The following is a 22,996-nucleotide window of genomic DNA, read 5'->3' as shown; positions in this document are numbered from 1 at the left end:
CACAAGCCCAGAGGAAGGGGCACCTGTGGCAGGGAGGTGGCTCCTGCTGTGCCCCCAAGCTGCCTTGGCCCCTGGCCAGGCACTTTTTTCCCCGCTGTGGCTGTATCTCAGGCAGGTGGTAACAGGGGGAGCGTGGCGGGGCTGCAGCAGGGCTGGGGGGGCGGGGGAGCAGCCCCACAGGCTGGCCCAGCCCTCCTGTGGGTGCCAGGGAGCCCCGTGGGACCCCCGGGTGCAGGGGAGAGCTGGGGTCCAGGGGAGGAGACACGTAAGGGTGCAGGATCAGGGGTCTGCCCAGCTGGCATGGTTGGAGGGGGCGGGTGCCGGCTCCTCGGTCCCGGGGTGCAGGATAGGTGCCAGGCAGCGCTGGGTGCCAGCCACGTGCTGCCCGGCGCAGGCTGCCGGGTGCAGGGGTCAGCGAGTGCGAAAGGGCACAGGGGGTGCTGGGGGTGTGGGGGTGCTGAGTGCAGAGGGTGCAGGGCTCAGGAAGGTGCAAGGGGTGCCGGGAGCAGGGGAATTGTGGGTGCAGGCTGCAGGGGTACTGGGGTTGCAGGGCACAGTGGTCTGGGGTTGCAGATTTTGAGGGTGCAGCATGCTGGGGGTGGTCAGTGCAGGGAACTGGGGGTGCAAGGTGCAGGGGGTGCTGGGGGTGCTGGGTGTCAGCATGGCAGGTGAGGGGGAGCAGGGGTGCTGGGTGCAGTGGGTGCGGGGGGCGCAGCATGCATGTACGCCGGGGTGCGGAGGGCGCTGGGGGTGCGGGGTGTGCGGGGTGCAGGACGTAGGGGTGCAGGGCGTGGAGACTGCTGGATGCAGGGGTGCCGGGGTGCCGAAGGGCTGAGGGTGCAGGCTGTGGGGGTGCTGGGGGCGCAGGGAAGCAGGGCGGGGTTCAGGGGCTGCTGGGATGGCGGGGGTGCGGGGTGTTGGGGGTGCAGGGTGCTGGGGCCGGGCGGTGCCTGGTGCGCTGGGTCCTCCCGTCCGGCAGGGGGCGGCAGCGCCGGCGGGCGGCGCGCAGGCCCCACCCGGCGCGCGCGGGGCGGCGCGCGGCGGTGCGGCAGGAGGGTGCGCGGCGCGCGGACAATACCGGGGCGGCGGCTCGGCCCCATCGGCTCGGCCCGGACCCCGCGGCTCGGCCCGGTCCCGCCCCGGCTGGCTCCGCTTCGGCTCGGCTCGGCCCCGCCCCGGCCCGGCTCGGCTCGGCCCCGCCCCGGCTCGGCCCCGCTCGGCTCGGCCCCGCTCGGCCCGGCACCATGCTGGCGCTCTTCAACAAGCTGCTGGACTGGTTCCGGGCGCTGTTCTGGAAGGAGGAGATGGAGCTGACCCTGGTGGGGCTGCAGTACTCGGGCAAGACCACCTTCGTCAACGTGATCGCGGTGAGCGCTGCCTGACGCCCCCCTCCCTCTCCCCCCCTCCGGGCAGCGCCCCGGCACGGCCCGAGCGCGGCCCCGGGGCCCGGCGGTGCCGCTGCTGGGGGGCTCTGTGCCCCCCACCCCGCCGGGATGCACCCGTCCTGCACCCCATCTCGTTGCTCCCAAGCTTTGCCCGCCCCCCCCCCGCCCCGCGTTGCCCCCCTCTTGCCCCCCCCGCCGCGCCCCGTCCTGCCCATCCCCGGTTGCTCCCCAGCGCTGCTCCGCCCTGCCGTACCCCAGCCCGGAAATGCCCGTGGGGAGGGGGGGCAGCCGGGGGGGGGGGCAGGCTGGGGCGGGCAGCGTGCAGGCCCGGCAGCACCGCGAGGGCCCGGGCAAACGCCGGGGTCTGCTCCCCGCATCCCCGGTGCCGAGTGCGGCGGCTCGGGGGCCGCAGCCGGAGCAGGCCCCGGGCGGGATCCAGCACCCGCCGGCCCTTCCCGACCGGGGCTCGGCCGCTGGGGAGCCGCCGGTTTCGGGGCAGCGGGCGGCCCCCCGGGTGGCTGCTGCTATGCCCGGGATTGCGGGTGTCCCGGCCCCGGGAGCTGGGGGAAGCTCCCGCCCTCGTCTGCCCGGAGCAGGCGCTTTGTCATGGCCGGGCCCTGCGCCGCTGGGGGACACGCAGGTGGGGCCTCGTGAGGACCCCGCCGGTCTCGGTGCCGTGAGGGTGTTTTGCTTGGTGGCCAGTGTACGAAGTTATTTGCCTTGCAGCCTTCGTCCCTTCCTCGGCCAGCACCCACGAGCAGCAGCGTTTTATGGGTGCCGGGGTGCTGCCGCAGCAGCTCGAGGTCTGCACCGAGTGGGGCAATGACACCCCCCGCTCCGGGGACCCCTCGGTCCCAGCCTCTCCCTGGCCGTGCCGCCTCACCCACAGGGTTCCGGCGGCGGAGCAGGAGCTGGGACCCTGGATCCCGAAGCCCAGGGTGCGGTTTCACCCGTGAGGGTGCTCGGTGGAGTCTCCCCTCTTACTTTCGGGTTGTTCTTGCCCTCTCCAGGCAGGATGCTGAGAGGTGGGACCCACTGGCAGGTGGATGCTGAAGGGGCAAGTTTGGACTGTTGCTCCTAGGGCTTTTGTGGAGGGAGGTGGATACGGATCCTCTGGCTGTCACCCCTCGTCCGTGTTGCTTTGCTCAGGGCCTCAGCTCCAAAGCAAAGCGAGTTACGTCTTTTTGCTCGGGGCTCTGGAAGCTGCTGGGCTGTCAAAGGTGATTTTGCAGCTAATTTGGAGGCTTCATTGCACTGCAGCTGTGCCCCCCAGGAGGTTTTCTCTTCGTGCCGGGTGCTTCAGGGACAAATATGTCCTTCCTGAAGAGCCTGAGGGTGAAGGGAGGACACCCTAAAATGCTTTTCACCCCGGAGAAGATGGCACTCCTGCTCTTGAGCTGTTTTGCTGACAGTCACTACTCAGGTCTTGTGCTGGTTCTCCCAGCAGACCGATGCCAGCCTTGGGGGATGGGGAGTTTTGTGGCTCTGGGACAGTGACCATGAGCACCTGTCCTTTTTTGGGGTGACTTTCTCCCTGTCATTTGCATTTTTTATGGTCCTTTTTGCAGTCCCATGTCAGGGTGGAACACGGTGGTGCCACATGTGGGCTAGGCCTGCTCTGGACCCACAATATGCTGCTAGCCTGTTAATAGCAACATAGGCTGCATTAAAAATTAAAAAGTAATTCAGTGCCTTTTTAAGTAACTGGGTAAGTTTTAAAGGGTGATGGAGCTTTATCCCAAACCTGCTGGTCTGTTTTGCCTGCACAGGGCTGGAAATCACAGGATGGCCCTTATCCTCTTGAAATGGCTCTTTTGCCAGCCCAGCTCATCTTTCCCCACGTGCTTCCTCCTCTCCCAGCCATGCCTGCAGCAGATGGGGCTCAGCGTGGGCTTCGGTGGCGTTCCTGTTTCTGCAAATCGACAGTTCATACCTGGCAGTTTTGCTGCGTGAAAGACCCCACCTGCAAGACCCATGCACCAAGACTCTTTCTGCTTGGCCAGTATTGCTGGTGTAGGGAAAAGTGACACCCAGGAACTGCAGCAGCTTTTGAGGGAAACTCTCTGCGCATGGGCCGAAGCTGGCTTCGTGGTCTCCTGGCTCATGAGGAGGTCTGTGGTGGATGTTTAACACCCTTGCAGGGCAGTCAGGCTTGGGGTGCTGAGCAAGGAGCTCAGTCTCTGCTGCGGTTTTGCCCCTGTCTGAAGTTACTTGGAAAGTTCAAATTTTGTGGCAGGTGCACACAAAAAAGAGGCACTGACCTTTGAGAAAATGTCCTGTAAATTAAGGACTTGTCAGAGACAACTAAATAACGTGACATACAGAACATCCCAACTCAACAGGAACTGCCTGAGAAGTGTTTGAGCCATCTGGCTTTATGGTGATGTAATGGGAGTGTTAGAAGGGGAAATAGTTGTGATCTGGGCTTCGGGGAGGGATAAAACCTGAACTAAAAAGTACTGGATTTTAGTGGTGTTGGAGAGATCTCCCAAGGAATCTCTGTGGGTGCAGGTGATGCTACCTAGCCCGCAGAGTGATGCAGACGCTGGGGCTAGAGCTTCTCTGGGGGGCTTGGTGCCATCCTTGTCTTCCAGGATTTTTAGCTGCACTGGTTGAAAATTAGAATCTGGTTGCTTGGAGGATTGGGTGACTTCCTATAGCAGCCCAGAGCTGTGGCCATGCCAGGTGAAGGGTTTGCTGAAGGCAGCCATGATCAGGGCCGGGGGGGGGGGACGGGACGACACGGACGGACGGACTCCTCCTGGGTAACCTGGCTGGGGTTTTTATTTTTCAGGGCTCGTTTTTTCTTTCCCTGGCTGTCAGGAGCTGAAGCTAGAAGTCCTGTGTGCAGAGAGGGGTGAAAGGCTGTAAAATACATCTGGTCTTGTTTTTAACTTGAAATCATTGAGGTTTTAGCTGCCTTTTCCCCAGTCTGGGTGTGACGAGAGTGAGACTTGAGCATGTCAAGAGCCCCTCAGTGGGTGCTGGGGCTCAAAACCTGTCAGTGCAGGACGTGTTTAGAAGAGGAGAGTGTTTTGTCGCTTTTTTTGCATCTTCCAACTGTGCTAGAGAACCTTCCAAGGGAGTGGAGCCGCAGAGACTGGGTGCTGGGGGAGCTTGGGGCAGCATCTCGCGCTTGAGCCGTGCTCAGAAAGTGATTTGAATCCATGCTGCAAGAGGAAACCTCGTCAGCCTCATACGTGGCATCAGGTAGGATGATGGATGCTGTGGCAGCTGGCCAGCTCTCTGATGGCGCTGCTGGCGGAGGCACATCCTGACAGTGGCTGGGGACAGCGGAGCTCAGCGCCCTGGCGAGCCACCGTCCCCCTCCGTCCCCCTCCGCTGGCAGTGACCTGTCTCAGCAGGATGCGCTTGGGTGCCTGAGCCTGGGAGGGGAGGCAGCGTCTGCAGGTCACACAAGGTCTCCAAGGATTGCTGGGGAGGTGGAGAAGGGAGACGCTGGTGGAGATGCTGAGGGAGAAGCAAGGAGATCTTTTTCTGATAGATTTTTGTATCTGGCACCGGTCCGTGTGGCACCTGCCTCTCCCAGTAACTCTGGACGTGCCCCCCTTGTATGGGGTCTGGCAGGGCCACGGTGGGGTAGGAGGTGGATGTGGGTCCTTGTGCTGGGTGGTTGTTCTGCCTCCAGATGCAGAGTCTGGGCCCTCGACAGCTGCTTCTGTTGCACCTGAGCTTCATAATGCAGAAGGTGGTAGGTTTTGGTGGGGGTTTCTCCATGTTTCTGGAAGAGAAGGAGCTGGCTGGGGCATGGTCTTGCCTTGCTGCTGTAAGCTCTGTCTTTCTTGGCTTAAGCCAAGAAAAAATGGACAGAGGGTTTTTTTTTCCAGGATCATGGAATCATAGAGTTTTGGGTTTGGGTTGGAAGTGACCTCTAAAGTTCATCTAGTTTCCCCCCTCCACCCCACAATGCGCAGGGACACGTTCAGCTAGATGAGGTTGCTAAGAGCCCTGTCCAATGTGATCTTGAATGTTTCCAGGGATGGGGCATTCACCACCTCTCTGGGCAACCTGTTCTGGTGTTTCACCACCCTCATCATAAAAAATTTCTTCCTTGTGCTTAGTCTGAATCTACCCTCTTAGTTTAAAACAGTTACACCTTGTCCTATTGCTGCAGGCCCTGCCAAAAAGTCTGTCCCCATCTTTCTTATAAACCCCTTTTAAATATTAAAAGGCCGCAGTAAGGTCTCCCCAGAGCCTTCTCTTCTCCAGGCTGAACAACCCCAAGTCTCTCAGCCTTTCCTCAATAACAGAGGTGTTCCAGCCCTCTGATCATTTTTGTGCCCTCCCCTGGACCTGCTCCAGCAGGTCCATGTCATTCCTGTGCTGAGGACTCCAGAGCTGGACCCAGCACCGCAGGGGGGGGGTCTCATGAGAGTGGAGCAGAGGAGGAGAATCCCCTCCCTCAACCTGCTGGCCATGCTTCGCTTGACGCAGCGCTGGATATGGTTGACTTTCTGGGCTGTGAGCACACATGGTTGGCTTATGTCCAGCTTTTTGTCTACCAGTACCCCCAAGTTCTCCACAGGGCTGCTCTCAATTCCTTTATTCCCCAGCCTGTATTGATATTGGAGGTTGCCCTGACACAGGTGCAGGACTTTGCACTGGGCCTTGTTGAACTTCATGAGGTAAAAATCTGGCTGGATGGCCGGGCCCAAAGAGTTGTGGTGAACGGAGTTAAATCCAGCTGGCGGCCGGTCACGAGTGGTGTCCCCCAGGGCTGGGTTTTGGGGCCACTCCTGTTTAACATCTTTATTGATGATCTAGACGAGGGGATCGAGTGCACCCTCAGTCAGTTTGCAGATGACACCCAGTTGGGTGGGAGTGTTGATCTGCTCGAGGGTAGGGAGGCTCTGCAGAGAGACCTGGACAGGCTGGAGCCATGGGCTGAGCCCAACTGGGGGAGTTTCACTAAGGTCAAATGCCGGGGGCTGCCCTTGGGCCACAACAACCCCCAGCAGGGCTACAGGCTTGGGGAGGAGTGGCTGGAGAGCTGCCAGTCAGAGAGGGACCTGGGGGGGATTGATAATGAGCCAGCAGTGTGCCCAGGGGACCAAGAAGGCCAATGGCATCCTGGCTTGTGTCAGCACTGGCGTGGCCAGCAGGGACAGGGAAGGGATCTGAGCCCTGTGCTGGGCACTGGGGAGGCCGCCCCTCGATGGGTGCGTTCAGTTTTGGGCCCCTCACCCCAAAAAGGCCATTGAATGACTCGAGCGTGTCCAGAGAAGGGCAACGGAGCTGGGGCAGGGTCTGGAGCACAGGTCTGCTGGGGAGCGGCTGGGGGAACTGGGGGGGTTCAGTCTGGAGAAGAGGAGGCTGAGGGGAGACCTCCTGGCCCTCTGCAACTCCCTGCCAGGAGGGGGCAGAGAGGGGGGATGAGTCTCTGGAGCCAAGGAGCCAGCGCCAGGCCCCGAGGGAATGGCCTCAAGCTGCCCAGGGCAGGGTCAGGCTGGCTCTGAGGAAGGATTTCTGTGCAGAAGGGGCTGTTGGGCGTTGGAATGGGCTGCCCAGGGCAGGGGGGGAGTCCCCATCCCTGGAGGTGTTTGAGTAGGGTCGATATATCTGGTGGAGTTTGGAACTGTCAATGTTGGGTTAATGGTTGGACTGGATGATCTTCAAGGTCTTTTCCAACTGAGACAATTCTGTGATATAGACCCACTTCTTGAGCTTGTCTGGGACCTTCTGAATGGCATCCTGTCCCTCAGGTGTGTCAACTGCACCACTCAGCTTGGTGTCGTCTCCAGACTTGCTGAGGGTGCACTCAATCCCACTGTTTATGTCCCACTAATGAAGATACTAAATGGTACCAGTCCCAGTACAGACACTGGTCCCAATACGCACAAGTGATGCCTGACTGTGAGTTGCATTGTCGAGAACAGAAACACAAGCAGGTCTGAAGGGCTTGACCAGGGTCGTCCAAGTGAGTGGTGTCACCATCTCCCTTGTGCTTGGCAAGAAACCCTGAACAAGCCCCTGTGCTTGCCCTGAAAAGCAGCGTGTTGTGGAGCCACGAGCTGGCTCCCTCGGGCACTCCAGGGTGCAGCCCAGGGGGGGATGTACCCAGCCTGGCGTCCTCCGTGCCAGCCCCCAGCCAGTGCTCCACGCAGCCCACAGGGGTAAAGTCACTTGGTTTGCTCTGAGCATCGTCCCTGGGTACTGGGGGCAGTGTGGTCTTGCCTGCACTGTGGGTTTTGCCAGAAGAGCATTGCTGCCCAGCTTGGGATGAGGGTTTGCAGGACCTGCTGTGGACTCTGGGACTGCCAGGAGAGGGACCGAGCCTGGTGGGATACTGTGTGCTGTGCTCAGGCTGCCTTGAAAAAGAACCCCACCATTGTGGCTGTGAGCTCTGCTCCGCCTCAGAGGCATGGTGGGGAACCAGAAGTACAGCAGGGGAGAAGCACAAGACTTCTGGGATGTTTCTGGGAACAAACATGGGGAAATAGAGGGATAAGGGAATAGAAAGGGTCTGTTGTGTGTCAGCAAGTGCTGGTCAGTCTGTCCTGTCTTACCAAACTGCATTTCTAGCTATTTCTCTGGATAAGGGGAGACACTTCTGTGTGTGTGTGTGCGTTTGGGGGCCTGAGCACCAGGAACTGGTCTCCAAACCAGGCAGGGGTCACTTGTCCCTGGTGCAAGGGACACCCATGCTGTCTGGCTCACTGCAGTGTCCTTGCCAGGGCTGTTGCTGACACAGCTGAGAAGAGCAACTGTCCCATCCCAGGGCTGATGCGCGCTGGCATCTCGCTGCACCCAGGTGATGGGTTTGGGGACTGCCGTGCCCCTTGCTGGGCTTTCCTGGGCGCAGGCCTGTGGAGGTGCCGGGGTTGAGTTGGGCGTGGAAGCGTCTGCCTGGCCACGTATGTCCCATGGCGTGGGTGCCATCCACTGGGTGAGAGCATTGGCACATCCTGAAAAACCCAAGTGAATCCCCCTCAGCATAGCCTGAAGTCCGGACATAGCAAAGACCTGCTAATTAAGGAGTGTTGTAATTTATTTTTTTTTTTTAATTAGAGAGTGCAAGGTTAAAAGGCAGCCCCAGAAGAATGTAAACAGCAGTAAGATTGGGAAGTTAGAGTAGCATGAGCCTTGAGCAGCCTGGCTTGGAGATCTCTGGTATTTCAAAGTTGGTCAGGCTTGGAGTAGATCCAGCTTTGAAGAGCCAAGGACTACTAGGCTATGGCGAGCTCAGCAGGGGCTTTATTGCTCTGCTGATCTCTGATGCCCCTCACCTGAGAGGTACCATATGGATGTGCTGCCGCTTCTTTAACTCTTCAGCGATCAGCCTTTACCCCTGCAGCTGAGCCTGGTGCTGCTTGAGAAGATGTGGTGGGACTCCGTGTCCTTGTGCACTTTGCAGAGGTCTGAGGTGGGGGCCAGTGCCCGAGGGCCTGGTGGGAATGGGCAGAGTCAGGCCAGGTGTGACCAAAACGTGGTGCCTGTGCCTGATGGATCTGGGGGCGGGCGCTGGCTGCCTTAGTAGGATGAGCAACACCTGTGTTGGAAGCCAGTGGCTGTGCGGGCACAGAGCTGTTGGATGATTGCCAAGGAGCAACCTCCTGTATTTTCTCTGGACTGGTAGCAAAAGTCCACCAGCTACAGCCTCATGAGAGGTTTGTCCTGGTCCCCAGCTTTCTCTTCTGTTTCCACAGCCTGCACCCGCTGTTTGGTTCTTCATTTTTCTTGTTCTGGTTTGTTTTGGGTTTTTTTTAATGGAAAAAACAAACTCAGTCCTCATTTGCTCTAAAAGTGGAAAATGTGTCAACATTGGTCTAGCTCCAGGCTTTGCTACTTTTGCTTTTTAATTACTGCCATTATGCAGATTTTTTTTCTCCTATCTAACTCTACTTCTCGGGAGCAGCAGCTTCAGCAGGTGGAAGAGTTAGTTTCTATGGGCACTGCTTAAATATTTACTTTGGTGCCATCCTTACAGCCTTGGAGAAAGTAAGGTTTTCACTTACATTCACTTTTACTGATGGCTTCCAGCTCTGCCTGCCACAGCCATGATGTTCCTCAGCCCTAACACCACCCCACATTCCACCACACACCTCTCAGTTGTCCCTCAGACCCCACAGTTGCTCTGACAGTTGTCCTGGACCTCCTGGACCCTCCAGCAGCCACCTTCACCCGTGGTCTCACTCCTGGGGACACCCACCTTCTGGGTCCGTGGCCACTCCACCTGCTCGGTGGTGTTTGCCCACTCACCCACACTTGCTGCAGTTGCTGCACCAGGGACAAGGGGCCTCTGACCCCTGGTTTGGAGACCAGTTCCTGGTGCTCAGACCCACAAACATGCACACGCACACAGAAGATAGAGGCCATTACCCAAGGAAAGAGTTAGTAATGCAGTTTGGTAAGAAGGCAGGACAGACTGCACTGGCTGAGCACAGGGCATGACCAGATGAACATACTGACCAGCAACCTGCTGACCCTTTTTATCCCCTTATCCCTCTGTTTTCTCATGTTCCCACAGATGTCCCAGAAGAAGTGTTGTGTAACGCCATGGTGCTTCTCCCCTGCTGTACTTTGGGTTCCCCACCTGCTGTTGTGTCTGTGGGTAGAGGAACCTGCTCTGGTTCTCCTGCCCTGGGAGTACCTGCACCAGGGTTATTTTTGGGTTCATCCTCCTGTTCTTGCCTTTTTGTGCTCCTTCATGTGTGTACACATGAGTTTGTTATCATAGAACTTAACAATCACCTCTGCCAGGCTCATCTAGGAGAGTCCCTGCAGTTTCCCCTTGATTAAACCCAGCTCAGGAAGAAGGGCACAAGGCTTTGTTTTCCCGAGGTGCCACCCATGTCCTGGCTGGGCTGTGGACCTGTGGCACCACTGCCAATAGTGCTCTGCCCTCATGGACCACAAGTGTCCTTCAAGGTGCGAGCACCTGCAGCCCTGCTGCTGGCTGCTCCTGCCTTGGCTGGGGCATCATGGCTGGCTTGGGACACTGTGCTTGGGGGAGGAATGGGTGGGAGGGAGAGCTGAGAGCAAGGCAATGGCTGGAGGTCTCTGAGAAGCCAGAGCAATGATTGAAGAGAGGACAACCTGAGCGTTGTAATTCAGCAGAAGACCAAGGGAAAGCGAGCAACCTCAGATAGAAGAGTTCAGCCGAGCTCCTCCTTCAGTGCTGAATTTGCATGAGCTGGGTTGGACTGGGGAGGAGGCAGATGGATGCTGGCAATGACAGAGCAGGGGCACTGATGGGTCGGGGATGCATTAAACACCACGTCTTCAAGGTTCCGTTGCTGGGGCCATCTGTTGGGCTGGGTAGCCAGAACCAAGGGTGCAGGTACCATGTAGCCAGCTCACGTGGGTCCTTTGTGTGTGGAGATGTGCACTGAATAGCAGAGAGGCCACTTCTGTTTCCTTCAGGGGGGTGATGCTAAGGGCAGAACTGCTAAGCTGCAACCTTTGCCTTGTCCCAGAGGATCTGGAGTCCTCCAAAGGCGTTGCCTGCTGCCCCCGCGTTGCAGGATTGGCTTGGGTGTACAGTGCAGAGTGGCTCTGCTCCGATCCTGTCCCACATTGTTCTCACATGAGGGGACCTTCTCTGCCTTGCTTGAGTCCAGAGGGTTCTGCTTTTCTCCAGAGTTTCTATAACAGATTGTGCTGCCATCAAGTAGTGCTGATGCTGGTGGGGACTGCACACGTGCAGTGCCCCTAAGCCTGGGCCAGCAGCAAGCAGTCACTAGAGCCACCATTGCTTCACGTGGCCACCACCTCTGTTCCTCTGCCCAGGTACTGCCTCGTTACAGACACGTCCTGAATGAGAGCATCCATTAATAGATTTGTAGGCAGTTGCGGGGTCTGTCTGTACAGAGGTGGGAGCAGACGTTGCAGCAGCTCTTGTATAGAGATGCCTTCTCCACTTCGGAGTGGAGAGCAGTGCTGCGCATCCCTGGGAGCTGCTGGGAGCATCTCATACGTGTCTCTGTGTCTTTGCCTCAAACAGGGTGTTGGGTCAGCGCAGCCTCAGTGCCACCATCCAGGGTGTTATGGGCTGTGATGCGGTGCTGGAGAAACAAAAGCAGCCCAAGGATTTTCCCTTGCATCTGAGAAGCCTTGTTTTTATCAAAGAAACTGATCTTCAGTGATACCATTGTCTAAACAAGCCTAAAAGCTGTTAGCTGCACTGCAGGTAGTGGGATGAATCTGTCCTGGAGAGCATCGTGCTGCCTGGGACCTCTGGGCTTATAGGCAGCATCATCACCTCTGCTCCCGGGTCACCTGGTATATGGCCTGGCTGCCATGCGCCGGCTTGTCCCTGGATCCCATTTTTACTCTTGAGATACAGAGTGCCCTGCAGATAGGGCCTGTGAGGTCAGGGAGGGCAGCACAGCCTGGTTCCGCTGCAGTAGCATCACCAGGAGCATGGCCACGAGGGGCCCGTGGCTTTTCCATGGTGCTGAAATCCTGGGATGTTGAATTTCCAAGCCGAGGGGTGCTGCAGAGCCAGACCCTGTATGTTAATTGCAAGTGTGGATGGTGAAACCATCTGCTTTAGGGTGGAAGGGGACTGGGGTGCCCATCCCTATCCTGCAGCACCGTGCTTGCCCGGCTTGGGCTGCTGGCCTGCCTGCAGCTGTGGGATCTGACACAGGTCCCTTCAGCACGATTCCTCTGCATGGAGGTGTTGAAACCAAAGCATGCTGAGGATCTGGGGCAAAAGATTTTCTTCTTTTTCCTTCTCAGACCCATGTGGCACTTCCTGCTTGCTGTCAGCCCTGGGGTAGCTGCATCCTGCCCAGCTCCAGGTAGCAGCCTCCTTTCTCAGGTCTCTGGGTTCCCTGGGAGGAATTGTGCTGTGCTCAGGGACAGCCCCGTCCCCTCTGGTACTTTCTACAGGGGAACATGGGATTCCCTGCAGTAGGTGCCCTGTGATGCTCAGAGCCCCAGAGAGCTGTAAGACCCACTGTCAGAAGGAAATGTAAAGGCTTGGCTTGAATTTGGCTTCTTCCATCCAAATGGGGTACTTGGAGTCAGGCTGAGTACTGGGGTCCTGTCATGGCTTGGCTGGGTGACGTGAGATGTGCTGAGGGGCTGGAACGGCTGGTCTTTTTTAACTGTTTCTGAGAAGAGCTGCTGGAAGAGCAGTGGCTTTACAAGTGAAACTCCTAGCTGCCAGGCGCTCCCACCCTGCGCTGTGCACAAAGCTGGTTGGGGAGGCTGGACGGGGAGGTTACAGGTGAGAAATCAAACCCTCTGCATTCCCGTCCGGGTTGGCGCTTGGATGAGGTTCAGCAGGGACTCGGCTGTGCCATGCAGCAGGAGACGCCTACAGGAGCGAGAGGCTGGTGGGTTTGGGGATGGTCCAGGCCCAGGTGCAAGCCACCCAGCCCTGGGTGTGTTGGGCATCTGCCTGCCCCATGGGGGACCGTGTTCTGGTGGAGATACAACTTTAGATGACCAGGGGCTGGGCTTTCGGCGCTACCATTTCCAGTCCCTGGCAAATGGCTTGTTTGTGAGCCCCTGGGAATGTGGGGCTGCAGAACAGCCAGCAGCGATGTATTGAGAGCAGGTCACTTGAAAGTGGTGTCATCCTGTGCTGGGACAGGGTAACAGCTGTCTGGTCGCAGCGAGGAGCAGGGCCTGGCCGCCTTGGCTCTGTATGCTGCTTGCCAGTGCTGGTGGGTGCAGTGTGAGGGCTGAGATTGTTTCTATGTGTGTGCCAGTGAGCCGAGGTCCTGGGTGCTGGCTGAGCAGGGCATGATGGCTGAAGTGGCAGGTGACCTGGTGTCCACATGCATGTGTCAGAGGATGGGGCTCAGAGTGAGCTGGGGGCGCTGCTCAGCCCCACAAAAGCTGGATCCTGGCTACCCGAGGTCATTTGTCTTCCAGCCAGGACACCCAGGAAGGGTGGTTTGGCCAGAGTGCTGAGGGGACCCTGGCAAAACCAGCAATGAACTGGAGCCTGCAAAGACCTGATCAACCTGTTGTAGCCACAAAATCTACCTTGCCTGCAAGGATTTTTGTGCCTTCCAGAGGAATCCCATTCCCAAGCAGTTGGTGTGGCTGGGCATGATCTCCATTGCATAACCAGAATTTGGGGGAAAGATGTGTCCAGTAAAGCTTCTGCAGCTGGTCTGGTCTCTGCTCTCCCTGGGCAGTGGAGCTGCGGATGGCTGAACCCTGCAGGCAGTTGAAGGTGTGCCAGAGGTGTTGGGATCTAGGATAGCTGGAGAGGAAAGAGGAGACATCATGTTTCCACCATTCAAAGTTCTTTCCAGAGAGCAGCTGATGTAGGAGGAGCTGAGCAAGTTGCAGCATGTTGAAGGCGCTTCTGTGGGTGCCAGGACAGCAGGGACCACGTGCAAGACATCCTGGACCACAACGTGTCATGTTCCCAGCCTGGCCTTTTTGTGCAGCTTGAGTGGTTTTGTGTTGAGCCCTTGGCTGTGGGCAGCCTGAAGCCACGGTAGGGGAAGGATTTGGGGCAGGGAGCAATGCTGTGTTTTGCTCCCATCTCGCAGGGGAAAGCAGAGGTGACTCCTGGCTCCTGCAGCCCAGCTCTTCCTGGAAGAAGAGCTCCCATCACACATGAACCATGTCACAGATGGCTTTCACACAGCCAGCAGTTCCATTGATGTGGTCTAGGATTCCCCAGTGGAGGTACCTGCAGCTTCCAAGAGCTCTTCAGCAATTGCTGTCCACATCTTCCAAACAAAGCCTGATAATTCCTTAAAACCTGGTCCATAAAGTCAAGTCGTGTGTTGAACCTCAGTCCGCAAGAGACATCCCCCATGGCAGCCAGTGGTAGAGGGATTCCTGCCTGCTTCTCCTTCTTTCCCCCTGTGCCCTCCCTCCAGTCCCCAGTGTGGTTTCTGGGTGCACTGTGGCTTGGAGACCCCTTGGCTGCCAGCCTTTGCTGATGAACGCAAAAGGGAAATGAAAAAGGGAAGCAGTGTGTATTGCAGAACTGTTGGAAGAGGTCAGGAAAACCCTGGGGACTCGCTGACGTGGTGGGTCTGGAGGAGCTGTTGGCTCAACCAGGCACAAAATTCTGCTTGTCAGAAAATGGCATAAATTGCCTTCCCTTTTTGAGGTCTGTGTTAACTGAAATAAAACCCAGAAAAGTTCTAGAGAAACCACGACTTTAAGCTGGTAAAGAGCTACGGGGATTAGTTCAGCTGTGGTTGTTGGTTCCCGCAGGTTCCTGGCACTGATGGCTAAAAGCCCTGGTGCCATGTTATCCTGGTTATCAAACCCTCTTCCCCATCAGCTTCCCCAGCGTCCTGCAGCAGGGCCTTCCACAAGGATGCATTTCAAAAGCAAAGAGGATAAACATGTTTTGAGTCCCAATGGGGCTGCCTGCCAGGAGGGAGGCTGCTAGAGGCAGAGGGTGAAGGGCTGTGGCAGCTCTGGCCTCCTGCCCCGGGGATGCCCAGAATATCTTGCAGCGTTGGGATTTGGGCAGTAAACTGGTGGGGTGGGCTTTAACAGACCAGCACCATCCTGACCCTCCAGTACAGTGCTCGGCACACAGGCTGGCAAGCCGGCATCTTGCGGCAGTGGCAGAGGGACATTCCTGCTCACCACTCTGACAAGACTAACCTAGTTTTGCAGCGGTGCTTGTATGGTACAAATCCACAGCAATTTCATGCTGCTTCTGCCTGACGTGTCTTGGGGCTGTGCTGCTGGAGAAAACATGTTGGCAGCTCTTGGGGAGGGGCAGAGGGGACCCATTGCTCCCCCTAAAACATCCAGCATGAGCACCTGGCCCTCATGCATGGGCAGGGTGCAGGGGCTGAAGGACTCATGCGGGCAGGCTGCAGGCAGGCTGCAGGAAAGCACAAGTCATTCTGGTTTCGGCTGGGCTGTAAAATGATCCGAAGCAGGAAACATGCTGGAGCCCCTGGAACTGAAAAGGAGCCAATGCAGGAGGTGGTGCCCCTGGGTGGGAAGACTGGCTGGCTGCCTGCACCCCATGGGGTCCTTGTGGGGCTGCCAGTGGGTTTTGCAGGAGCAGTTTGGGCCTGGACAGCTGACCTGAGGTCACTTCAGCGGGTGATGGTCTCAGTCTCCTCCTGCAAAGGGCTTGGGAGTCCTGTCTGGAAAGGGCTGGGTTGGGTGAGCCTCTGCCACCCCGAGACAGCAGCTTGCTGAGCAGCCAGGGACTTCACCGGGGCACCCGGGGCACCTTTACTCCATGCAGCAGCATTTCCATCCTGCAGGCATTTTGTCTCCTTGCTTCTAACTTTGCTCCAGGTGTGGACCTGGAGGAGGGTCATGCTGTGCCTGCTGCAGGGCTGGCAGTGTTTGGGGTTGTTTCTGGGCAGGCTGTCAGCTGAGCTGCCCTGCTTGGAGCAGGCTGGTGGGGTTTCCATGCCTCCTGACACTGTTCCTTGACTCCTGCCTTGTTCCTTGCAGTCAGGACAGTTCAATGAAGACATGATCCCAACAGTGGGCTTCAACATGAGGAAGATCACCAAGGGGAACGTTACCATAAAGGTAAGGGGCAGATGTTATTGCCAGTGGGGGATCTTGGGATGAAAGATGGAACGAGGGGAGATTGATGGGTCTTCTGCTGGAAGTTGAAGGATGCCAGCATGCCCAGCTGCACTTGGGAAGATCTGCCCTGTTAGGCTCTTGCAGGTACCCACCAGAGGAGATAGTGGGAAGATATGGAAGATCCAGACCTTTGCAGTAAGAGCCAGTACAGGCTGCAAAGCTGAAGGTTTTCTTACGCTTCTGTCTTGCTGGTGGGGACTCAGGGATGTGGTCACCTTGCTGAGGGTGGGAGCACTGGGAAAAACAGGTCATGGCTTGCAGTGGTGGTCTCTGACTCGAGCGCCAAGGGAGGGGAGGTTTCTACCCCTTCTGGATCTTTCAAGGGCCCAGGGTTGGACTGGGAGGTAATGATGGGACAGGCTTGAAAATCTGATTGGGGATCTCTGTCTGCTGCAGAAACATTTCCAAGAGTGTCCTGAGTGTTTTAAATGGCAAATGCATCAGTGAAAGGCCAGGAGGTGCGGTGGGCATGGAGAGGAGCACCCCAGCTTGGGCCAGGGGGTCCCTCTGTGCCAGCAGAGGCACATCGCGGGAGGTGTTCAACACCCTCCAGCTGCCATTCCTGAGGTGTCTCCTTTCTTGAGTCAGGAGCCTCCTCACTAGGTTTGAGCCAAAGAGGAGGGGATGGAGGTGGGTTTGCTGCGTGCCCGGTGCTCTGGCTGGCTGGCTGCGTGGGGAAGGGTTATGGGCAGGATGGTGGGGTAACGCTGCCTTTTCTTTGTCACAGCTCTGGGACATCGGTGGCCAGCCACGGTTTCGCAGCATGTGGGAGCGGTACTGCCGTGGAGTGAGTGCCATCGTGTGAGTATCCCTGAGAGCCCTGTCACCCCCCACCCAAACCGGAGCTGGCAGAGCCATGGTGTCTTCTCTGCCAGAGCCAGACACCTGTGTCAGGAGTTGAGATGCTGGAACTGGTGCCCCCACAGGATTTGAGCACAGGGCAGCCAGGTCCCTGTCAGCATCAGTTGGCCCAGCTCTGTTCCTTGGGTCTTGCCCTTCCTGGCCCCCCAGCTTCCCCTGTGCTTTCCGTTCATCACAGGGGCTGAGCAAAGGCCACCAGTGTGGCTCAGCCCTTTCCAAGAGGCGGGTTTTCAGGGCAGCTGCCAGCAGCCTGTTTCCAGGTTGTGGGGTTTATGTGCTGCTGGATGAATCTTGTGCTGAGAGAAGGAGTCTCCGTACAATGCCCGCTGCTGACTGTCAGCAAGTCTCTGAGTGTCCCCACATGTCCCCTGCTTGCAAACGTTGCAGTAAGCACAGTCCCAGGGAGCCCAGGCTGGGGATGACCTGGCAAGATGCTCCTGGGAAGCGGGCTGCCTGCTCCTAAGGACAAATATCCTGGGAGACCACAGTGGGGTTACTTAAACCTGAGGACTGGGTTTCCGTACTGCCCTTCCCAACAGTAGGTCTGGCAGGTGAGGAGGAGTGAGGGCCACTTGTCCTGCTTCTTGGGACAGCAGTGTCTGGCCCTGCCCTTGGTGATTGTCACCATGTCAGGACATGTCCTTGACACTTTTTATTACAGCAAGCTTTGCTGGAAATGACAAAATCCCTTTTTTTTCCCACTCCTTTTACTGCCTCCTTCCATATTTTCGTAATTTTTCAAAAGTGGCTCATCTGGTTGAGAGGAAACGAAAGGACCTGTGGCCACCCAGGTCACGCTGCAGTCTGCCTTCCTCGCCTTGAGCTGCGTCACATCCTTTTTCTCTTGCCTTCAGCCCTCCTGCTCCATCCAGCGTGCTAAAGGCTTGTGATAGTTTTTCCTTCTCCCTGTCATACACATTTTCCTGTGTTCAGCACTTCAGTAGCTAAAGGCTCTTTTCCTATTTATAATAAACCTCACAAGGCCTGAAACTTGCTGGTGTTTCTCACTTCTCTCCCAGCTTCTCAGTCTTGAAAATAAAGCCTGCTTTGGTTAGTTCCTCTCCCCAGTTTTGGCTTAACTTGTGTCTTTTGCAGGATGGGTATCTTCCTTTAAGAGCTAAATCCTTCCCTAAACCTCCCCCATCTGCTCAGAGCAGGCATTGCTGACTGCTGGCCCTTTGCTTTGTGTCCCGTGCCCAGGATCGCTCCCACTGAGAGATGAGCAGGTCTTTCCCCCTCTCAGGATGACACCTCTTCTTGTCTATCATCAGCTCCCCTTGTCTTCTCCACTTGTCCTCTGTTCTGGATGTCTCCACAGGAGTTGCCACACGCCGATGAACCTTACTTGGGCGCTTGGGAACAACGTGTGTCTTGCATCTTCTTCTGCCCGGGCAATGCCTGGGCTTCCCTCGTCACCATGTCCCTGCTGTCAGCAGGGTGGTCTGCTGCGGGGATGAGGACAGGGAGGTCCACCCCTTCCCTGGGAGACACGAGGTGCTCTCAGCCACACATCATTCCTTGGGAAGAGGGGTCCTGGGGGAAGGATCCCCTTATCCATCTCCTCCACGCACTGGCCCAGGAGCCAGTGGGGGTGGTGCAGGTGCCATGTGAGCAAGGTTTGGTGTTGGTACAGACCTCAGCACAGCACCGGGCTGTGGGGACCTCGATGCCCGCACTCAGGGGTGCCCATTCCCTTGCAGGTACATGGTGGATGCTGCTGACCAGGAGAAGATAGAGGCCTCCAAGAACGAACTGCACAATCTGCTCGACAAGCCGCAGCTCCAGGGCATCCCGGTGAGCTGTTGCCTGGATAGGTACCCCCCAGCCACTCGCAGCTCCCAAACTGGTGGCTGCCAGAGTTTGTGGTGAGAGGTTTGCATCTTGCAGAGCTGATTCAAGGAGGGGATACCCTTCCTCGGGGGTTCCCCTTCCCTGCTGCATTCCTGAGGGAGCTGGGGCAGTGATGCTTTCTAGCCCAGGGCTGGGCCACCCAACAGGGAAGAGAGCTTTAGAAGAGACCAGAACCCACCCCCACCCCGATGTGTGAGATCTGTCTTTGCGCATCAATTTACACCTTATTTATGGTGGGCTGTTAAGGTCCTGTCTCCTAGGAGAGCAGCTGCTGGGCTGTGACATTTGGAGGAGGTGGGCTCTGGTGGCGGCGCGTGCCGATGCTTACAGAGCATCCAGAATCGGCATCCTCTGCAAGGAGCTAATTTGAGGATCTTGCCACATATCCCAAACGTTCGCTGCCAACTAAGTGAAGCTCCCGACATAACGTGCTGCATTTGCAGCCCTTCTGAGTGTTCTTTTTTGGGAACAAGTCTCTAAATTTAAATTGGGGGATGCTGCGTTACCACGCTGCTGCAGAGGCCCCGACTCACCCCGGGAAGGCGGCTGCAGCCTCCGGGCTGTCCTGGTCAGGTGACAGTTGTGTGGCATGCTCTGGGGGGGGTGAACGAGTCCTGCCAGGTGATTATTTTCCCTGCATAGTCTGAGAATGCCTTTGTGGATGTGAAAAGCCTTGAAGTGAGGAGAGATCAGTGGATGGTGCAAACAGCCAATGCTTTTTTGGGTTGGCTGCCTGCGGAGAGCAGGTTCTTCACAGTGTCTGCAGCTCTCTCCTGCCTGATGACATCGGGTTTAGCCATTTCACTTGACTTTTTGCTCAAAGACAGCAAGAGGCTCCTGGGAGAACATCCTAGATGGCATGACAGATGCTGGTGCCCTTCAGGGAGTATGTGCTGTGGGGCCAGGTTCTTATTGAGACTAGAGAGTACACAGGAGATGCTGTGTATGTCCTAATTAAGGCTGTTAATTGAAATGCTCTGCCTTCTGGTTGACTGCTGAAGGGGTTTTTTCTCTGTCCCGGCACACCCTGGTGAAGTGGCCAGGGCTGTCTTGCATCTCAAGCAGTGTCTGCTTCTGGGTGGCAGAAGCAGGTTCCTGCCTGGTCTGGTGGCAGGGAGCTTCAGGTGTCCCCTTTCCTGCCCTGCAGGTCCTAGTCCTGGGGAACAAGCGAGACCTGCCTGGTGCCTTGGATGAGAAGGAGCTCATTGAGAAAATGTAAGTGTGCTGGTGGCCTGGGTGGCCACGGCGGGGCTGTGACACAGTGTGACCCACGCTGGTTCCTGCCGTGCTGTCGCCCTGCCGGTGCTCCTTGCCCTACCGGGGTGCCCCGGTGGTGCCTGGGGTGCGCTGGGTGACAGGGAGTGTCCCAAGGTGGCGGCGGGCAGGTGGTGTCTGGAGCTGGGAGCTGCGGCCGCAGTGCCGAGGCCAGGTCCCACCAGGTCCCACGTGCCACACGGTGGCGTTGGGGCCCGGCGCTGGGCTCCCGGCTGGGTGCTGCTCCTGGCACCCTGCCACAGCTCTGCTCCACTCCCTGGTGCAGGCCCCATGCCCCCCAGCAGCAGGCAGCCCCTCCTGCTTGGAAGTCGGGTCCTGCTCCAGCGTGTGACACCATTCACGTACCTCTCCATATTTTGCCACCCTTTGCCGTGCTGGTGTGTGGCCTCCTTGCAGCCGATGCTGCCTCCTGCCCACCTCCTCGCTGGTGGCGGCAATCCCCTCCCCTGAGCCGGGGGACTCGCTGACTCCCAGCGTCTCTGCTCCCCCCCAGTCACCCCCTGGAGATCTCCCCTGTCCCGTGGGCACCAACGCAGCTCCTGTGCTGCCAGCCCTGTGCTGCTCCAACCACCCCCTGCCTCATCTCCTGCCTCATCTCCCCACAGGGCTGTATGACCAAGGTTCAGGGAGGGGAGCTGTGGGATTTTGTGGCCAGGCTCTCCATGGGGGCATGTAGTCATGGGCACAGTGTGCCGGTGTCCTTGCCTGACCCACATGCAGGTCCCTGGGAGGCTGGAGAGACGTTGCCCTTGTAAAGTGTCCTCCAACTCAGAGCTGAGGTCCAAAGGGACCTTCAAAAGGCTGCCCGGAGGTGTCTCCCATTGGTGCCACCGTGCAGCCCCTGGCATCTGTAGCCAGAGCTTGCTCCTCTCCTGCAGGAACCTCTCTGCCATCCAGGACCGAGAGATTTGTTGCTACTCCATCTCCTGCAAAGAAAAGGACAACATCGGTGAGTACCAGTGGCTCTGGTGCGGTGCTCGGGTGCCGTGGTGGGAGCAGCCCGTGTCTCCCGGAGCAGTGTGCCCATGCTGTTTGCCCAGTGCAGGAGTGGGTGACAGCCTGAGGGAGAACCTCTAAGTGTCCCCTTGCCTTCACAGACATCACCCTACAGTGGCTTATCCAGCACTCAAAGTCTAGGAGAAGCTGAGATCCCACAGACTGCAGCTCGGATCGGGAAGATGCCATTGTACAAGCCCATGCCCCTTTTCTCTCCTGCTCTGTCCCTCCAGCTCTCTCTCTAGATGGGTATTTTTAGGGGACCCCAGACTCCTCTCGCATTGAGGTGGAGCCCTTGTTTTTATTGTAAAGAAGATGTCCGACTGCCCTCCTCTCCTCTCTGTCTCTTCTTCCCATTTTGGCACTGTTCTGTTGTTGTCTGTGTATACAGTATATATATATGTATATATATTTTAATTTTTTAATTTAAGCGATAACGCTGTTACTAAACTGGGCCCTGTGAGCAGTAGGAAGGCTGTGGGCTCCACAAGGCTGGTCGAGGGTCAGCGCTGGGAGGAAGATGAGGGTGGTGGCAGAAGGCAGCCCCTTGGGGATGGGGCTGTGTCAGGCTGCGGGCAGGTCCCTTGGGGCTCCGTTCTCCCTTTCCCGGGTGTCCTGCCTGTACCCCTGGGGAAGAGAGCGTCCTGGGGGTGTCAGGAGCATGCCCACCTTCCTCTTCCTTGGGCTTCAGCCCCATGGGCAGGGTTTGGGGTGGAGGTGATGCCACCCCCCATGCTCCTTGCCCCTGTGGGGGGAACAGGGATTAGTCACGACCTGCTGTGATCAGCCTCCCCCCATTGCCTCCACCTGCTGTGCCACTGCCCCAGCCCCTCTTGCCTTCTCTTGGTCACTTGTCCACCTGCCCCATGTCCCCCTGGCCCCTGTGCCTGCGCTGGATCCTGCCCTGTTGCCCAGTCCTGCTGCTCTGCTGTGCTGGGGCGGCCATCCAAGGGGGCCGGCACCAGAGCTGGGTGGGGGGGCTCAGCAGTCCCTGCGGGGAGCCGGGGGCTCCCTCCTGCCTCCTCCCTGCCCCAGCCACCCCTGGAGGTGGCTCAGCCCTGTGTAGCCTCTCGGGGCGGCCGCGCTGCTCCCCACGTGCCAGCAGGCATTGCCTGTACCCGGCTGGGGGCTGCTGGCTCTGCCCCGGCCGAGGACATGGTGGGGACACCAGGGAGGGGGGTGTACATGGAGACATGCAGAGACACACACTGCGCTGTGAGAGCCCCTGTGTGCCCACAGCGCTGCCCGCTGGAGCTGGGGGGTGGTCCCCGTGCCCTGCTCCCCACACCGGCCCCCAGCTCTGCTGCCCTGGCTGGGGGACATGGGGAGAGGGGGGCTGAGTGTGGGGCATGGTTGGGTCCTTGTCTGCAGGTGGGGAAAGGGGGAAAGGAAATTTGGGGTGGGGGTGGTCAGGAAGGTTGTGCTGTCTGTGCCGTGTGATGAGTTGCTGGGTCTCTGTGGGTATAACCTGGGGGCCTGGCCAGGTTGTTTGGGGCCAGTCCTGGGGGGGACACTTAGCTGAGCTAGGGGGGACACACTGGCGTCAGGAGGGTGGGTGTGTAGTGGGGTCAAGTCAGTGGCACAGCAGGGAGGCAGCTGCCTGTCCCCAGCTTAGGATGGGGGGAGAGGGTGGTGGTGGCCCAGGGACAGGGGCCTGCAGGGCCCCTCTCCCAGCCCCTTCCCCTGCTCGGCTCGGCTCTGTTCTCGTTTTTGCAGAATTGCACAAAGAGATATTTCCTTTTTTTTTTTTTTTTAATTTAATGAATTGTAAAGTGTTGTCACCCCCCACCCCCCCTTTTTTTTTTTAAGAGATATTTTGGCTCAGATTCGACCTCTGTTCGGAAATGATTCTTGTAACTGTACAATTTTTTTGCCTCCTAATAATAATAAATTAACAATTTTGCGTTGCGGGGTGTGGTTACAGTCACGTTACTTCCTCACTGTCACCCGTCCCTCCTTGGTGCTGTGCCCGTGCCTCAGAGAATGAGGCGGGGGTCCCTGTCCCCCAGGCAGCACCAGATACCCGCATGGTCATTCTCAGCTCTGATGGCTCTGGATGCCTGGTTATCTTCGCCTGGGTGCGAGGATGGGCTCGGAGACCTCTGGCT

General features: G+C 57.8%; 1 protein-coding gene across 1 annotated transcript; it reads left to right on the top strand.

Annotated features, from left to right (window-relative positions):
* The first annotated feature begins 1,040 nt into the window (after positions 1-1,040).
* Positions 1,041-22,796, top strand: ARL8A (ARF like GTPase 8A). Its single transcript, XM_074925264.1, has 7 exons — positions 1,041-1,367; positions 15,765-15,845; positions 16,633-16,706; positions 18,467-18,560; positions 19,765-19,832; positions 20,771-20,841; positions 20,990-22,796. The coding sequence occupies exons 1-7, from the start codon at positions 1,245-1,247 to the stop codon at positions 21,037-21,039; spliced, it is 561 nt and encodes a 186-aa protein (XP_074781365.1). The 5' UTR covers positions 1,041-1,244; the 3' UTR covers positions 21,040-22,796.
* Positions 22,797-22,996: the final 200 nt, after the last annotated feature.

Source organism: Athene noctua, chromosome 23 (genome assembly GCF_965140245.1).
Source record: "Athene noctua chromosome 23, bAthNoc1.hap1.1, whole genome shotgun sequence".
Classification (NCBI taxonomy): Eukaryota; Metazoa; Chordata; class Aves; order Strigiformes; family Strigidae; genus Athene; species Athene noctua.
The sequence above is the reverse complement of the archived record's forward strand: the minus strand, read 5'-3'. Positions and strand labels throughout refer to the sequence as shown.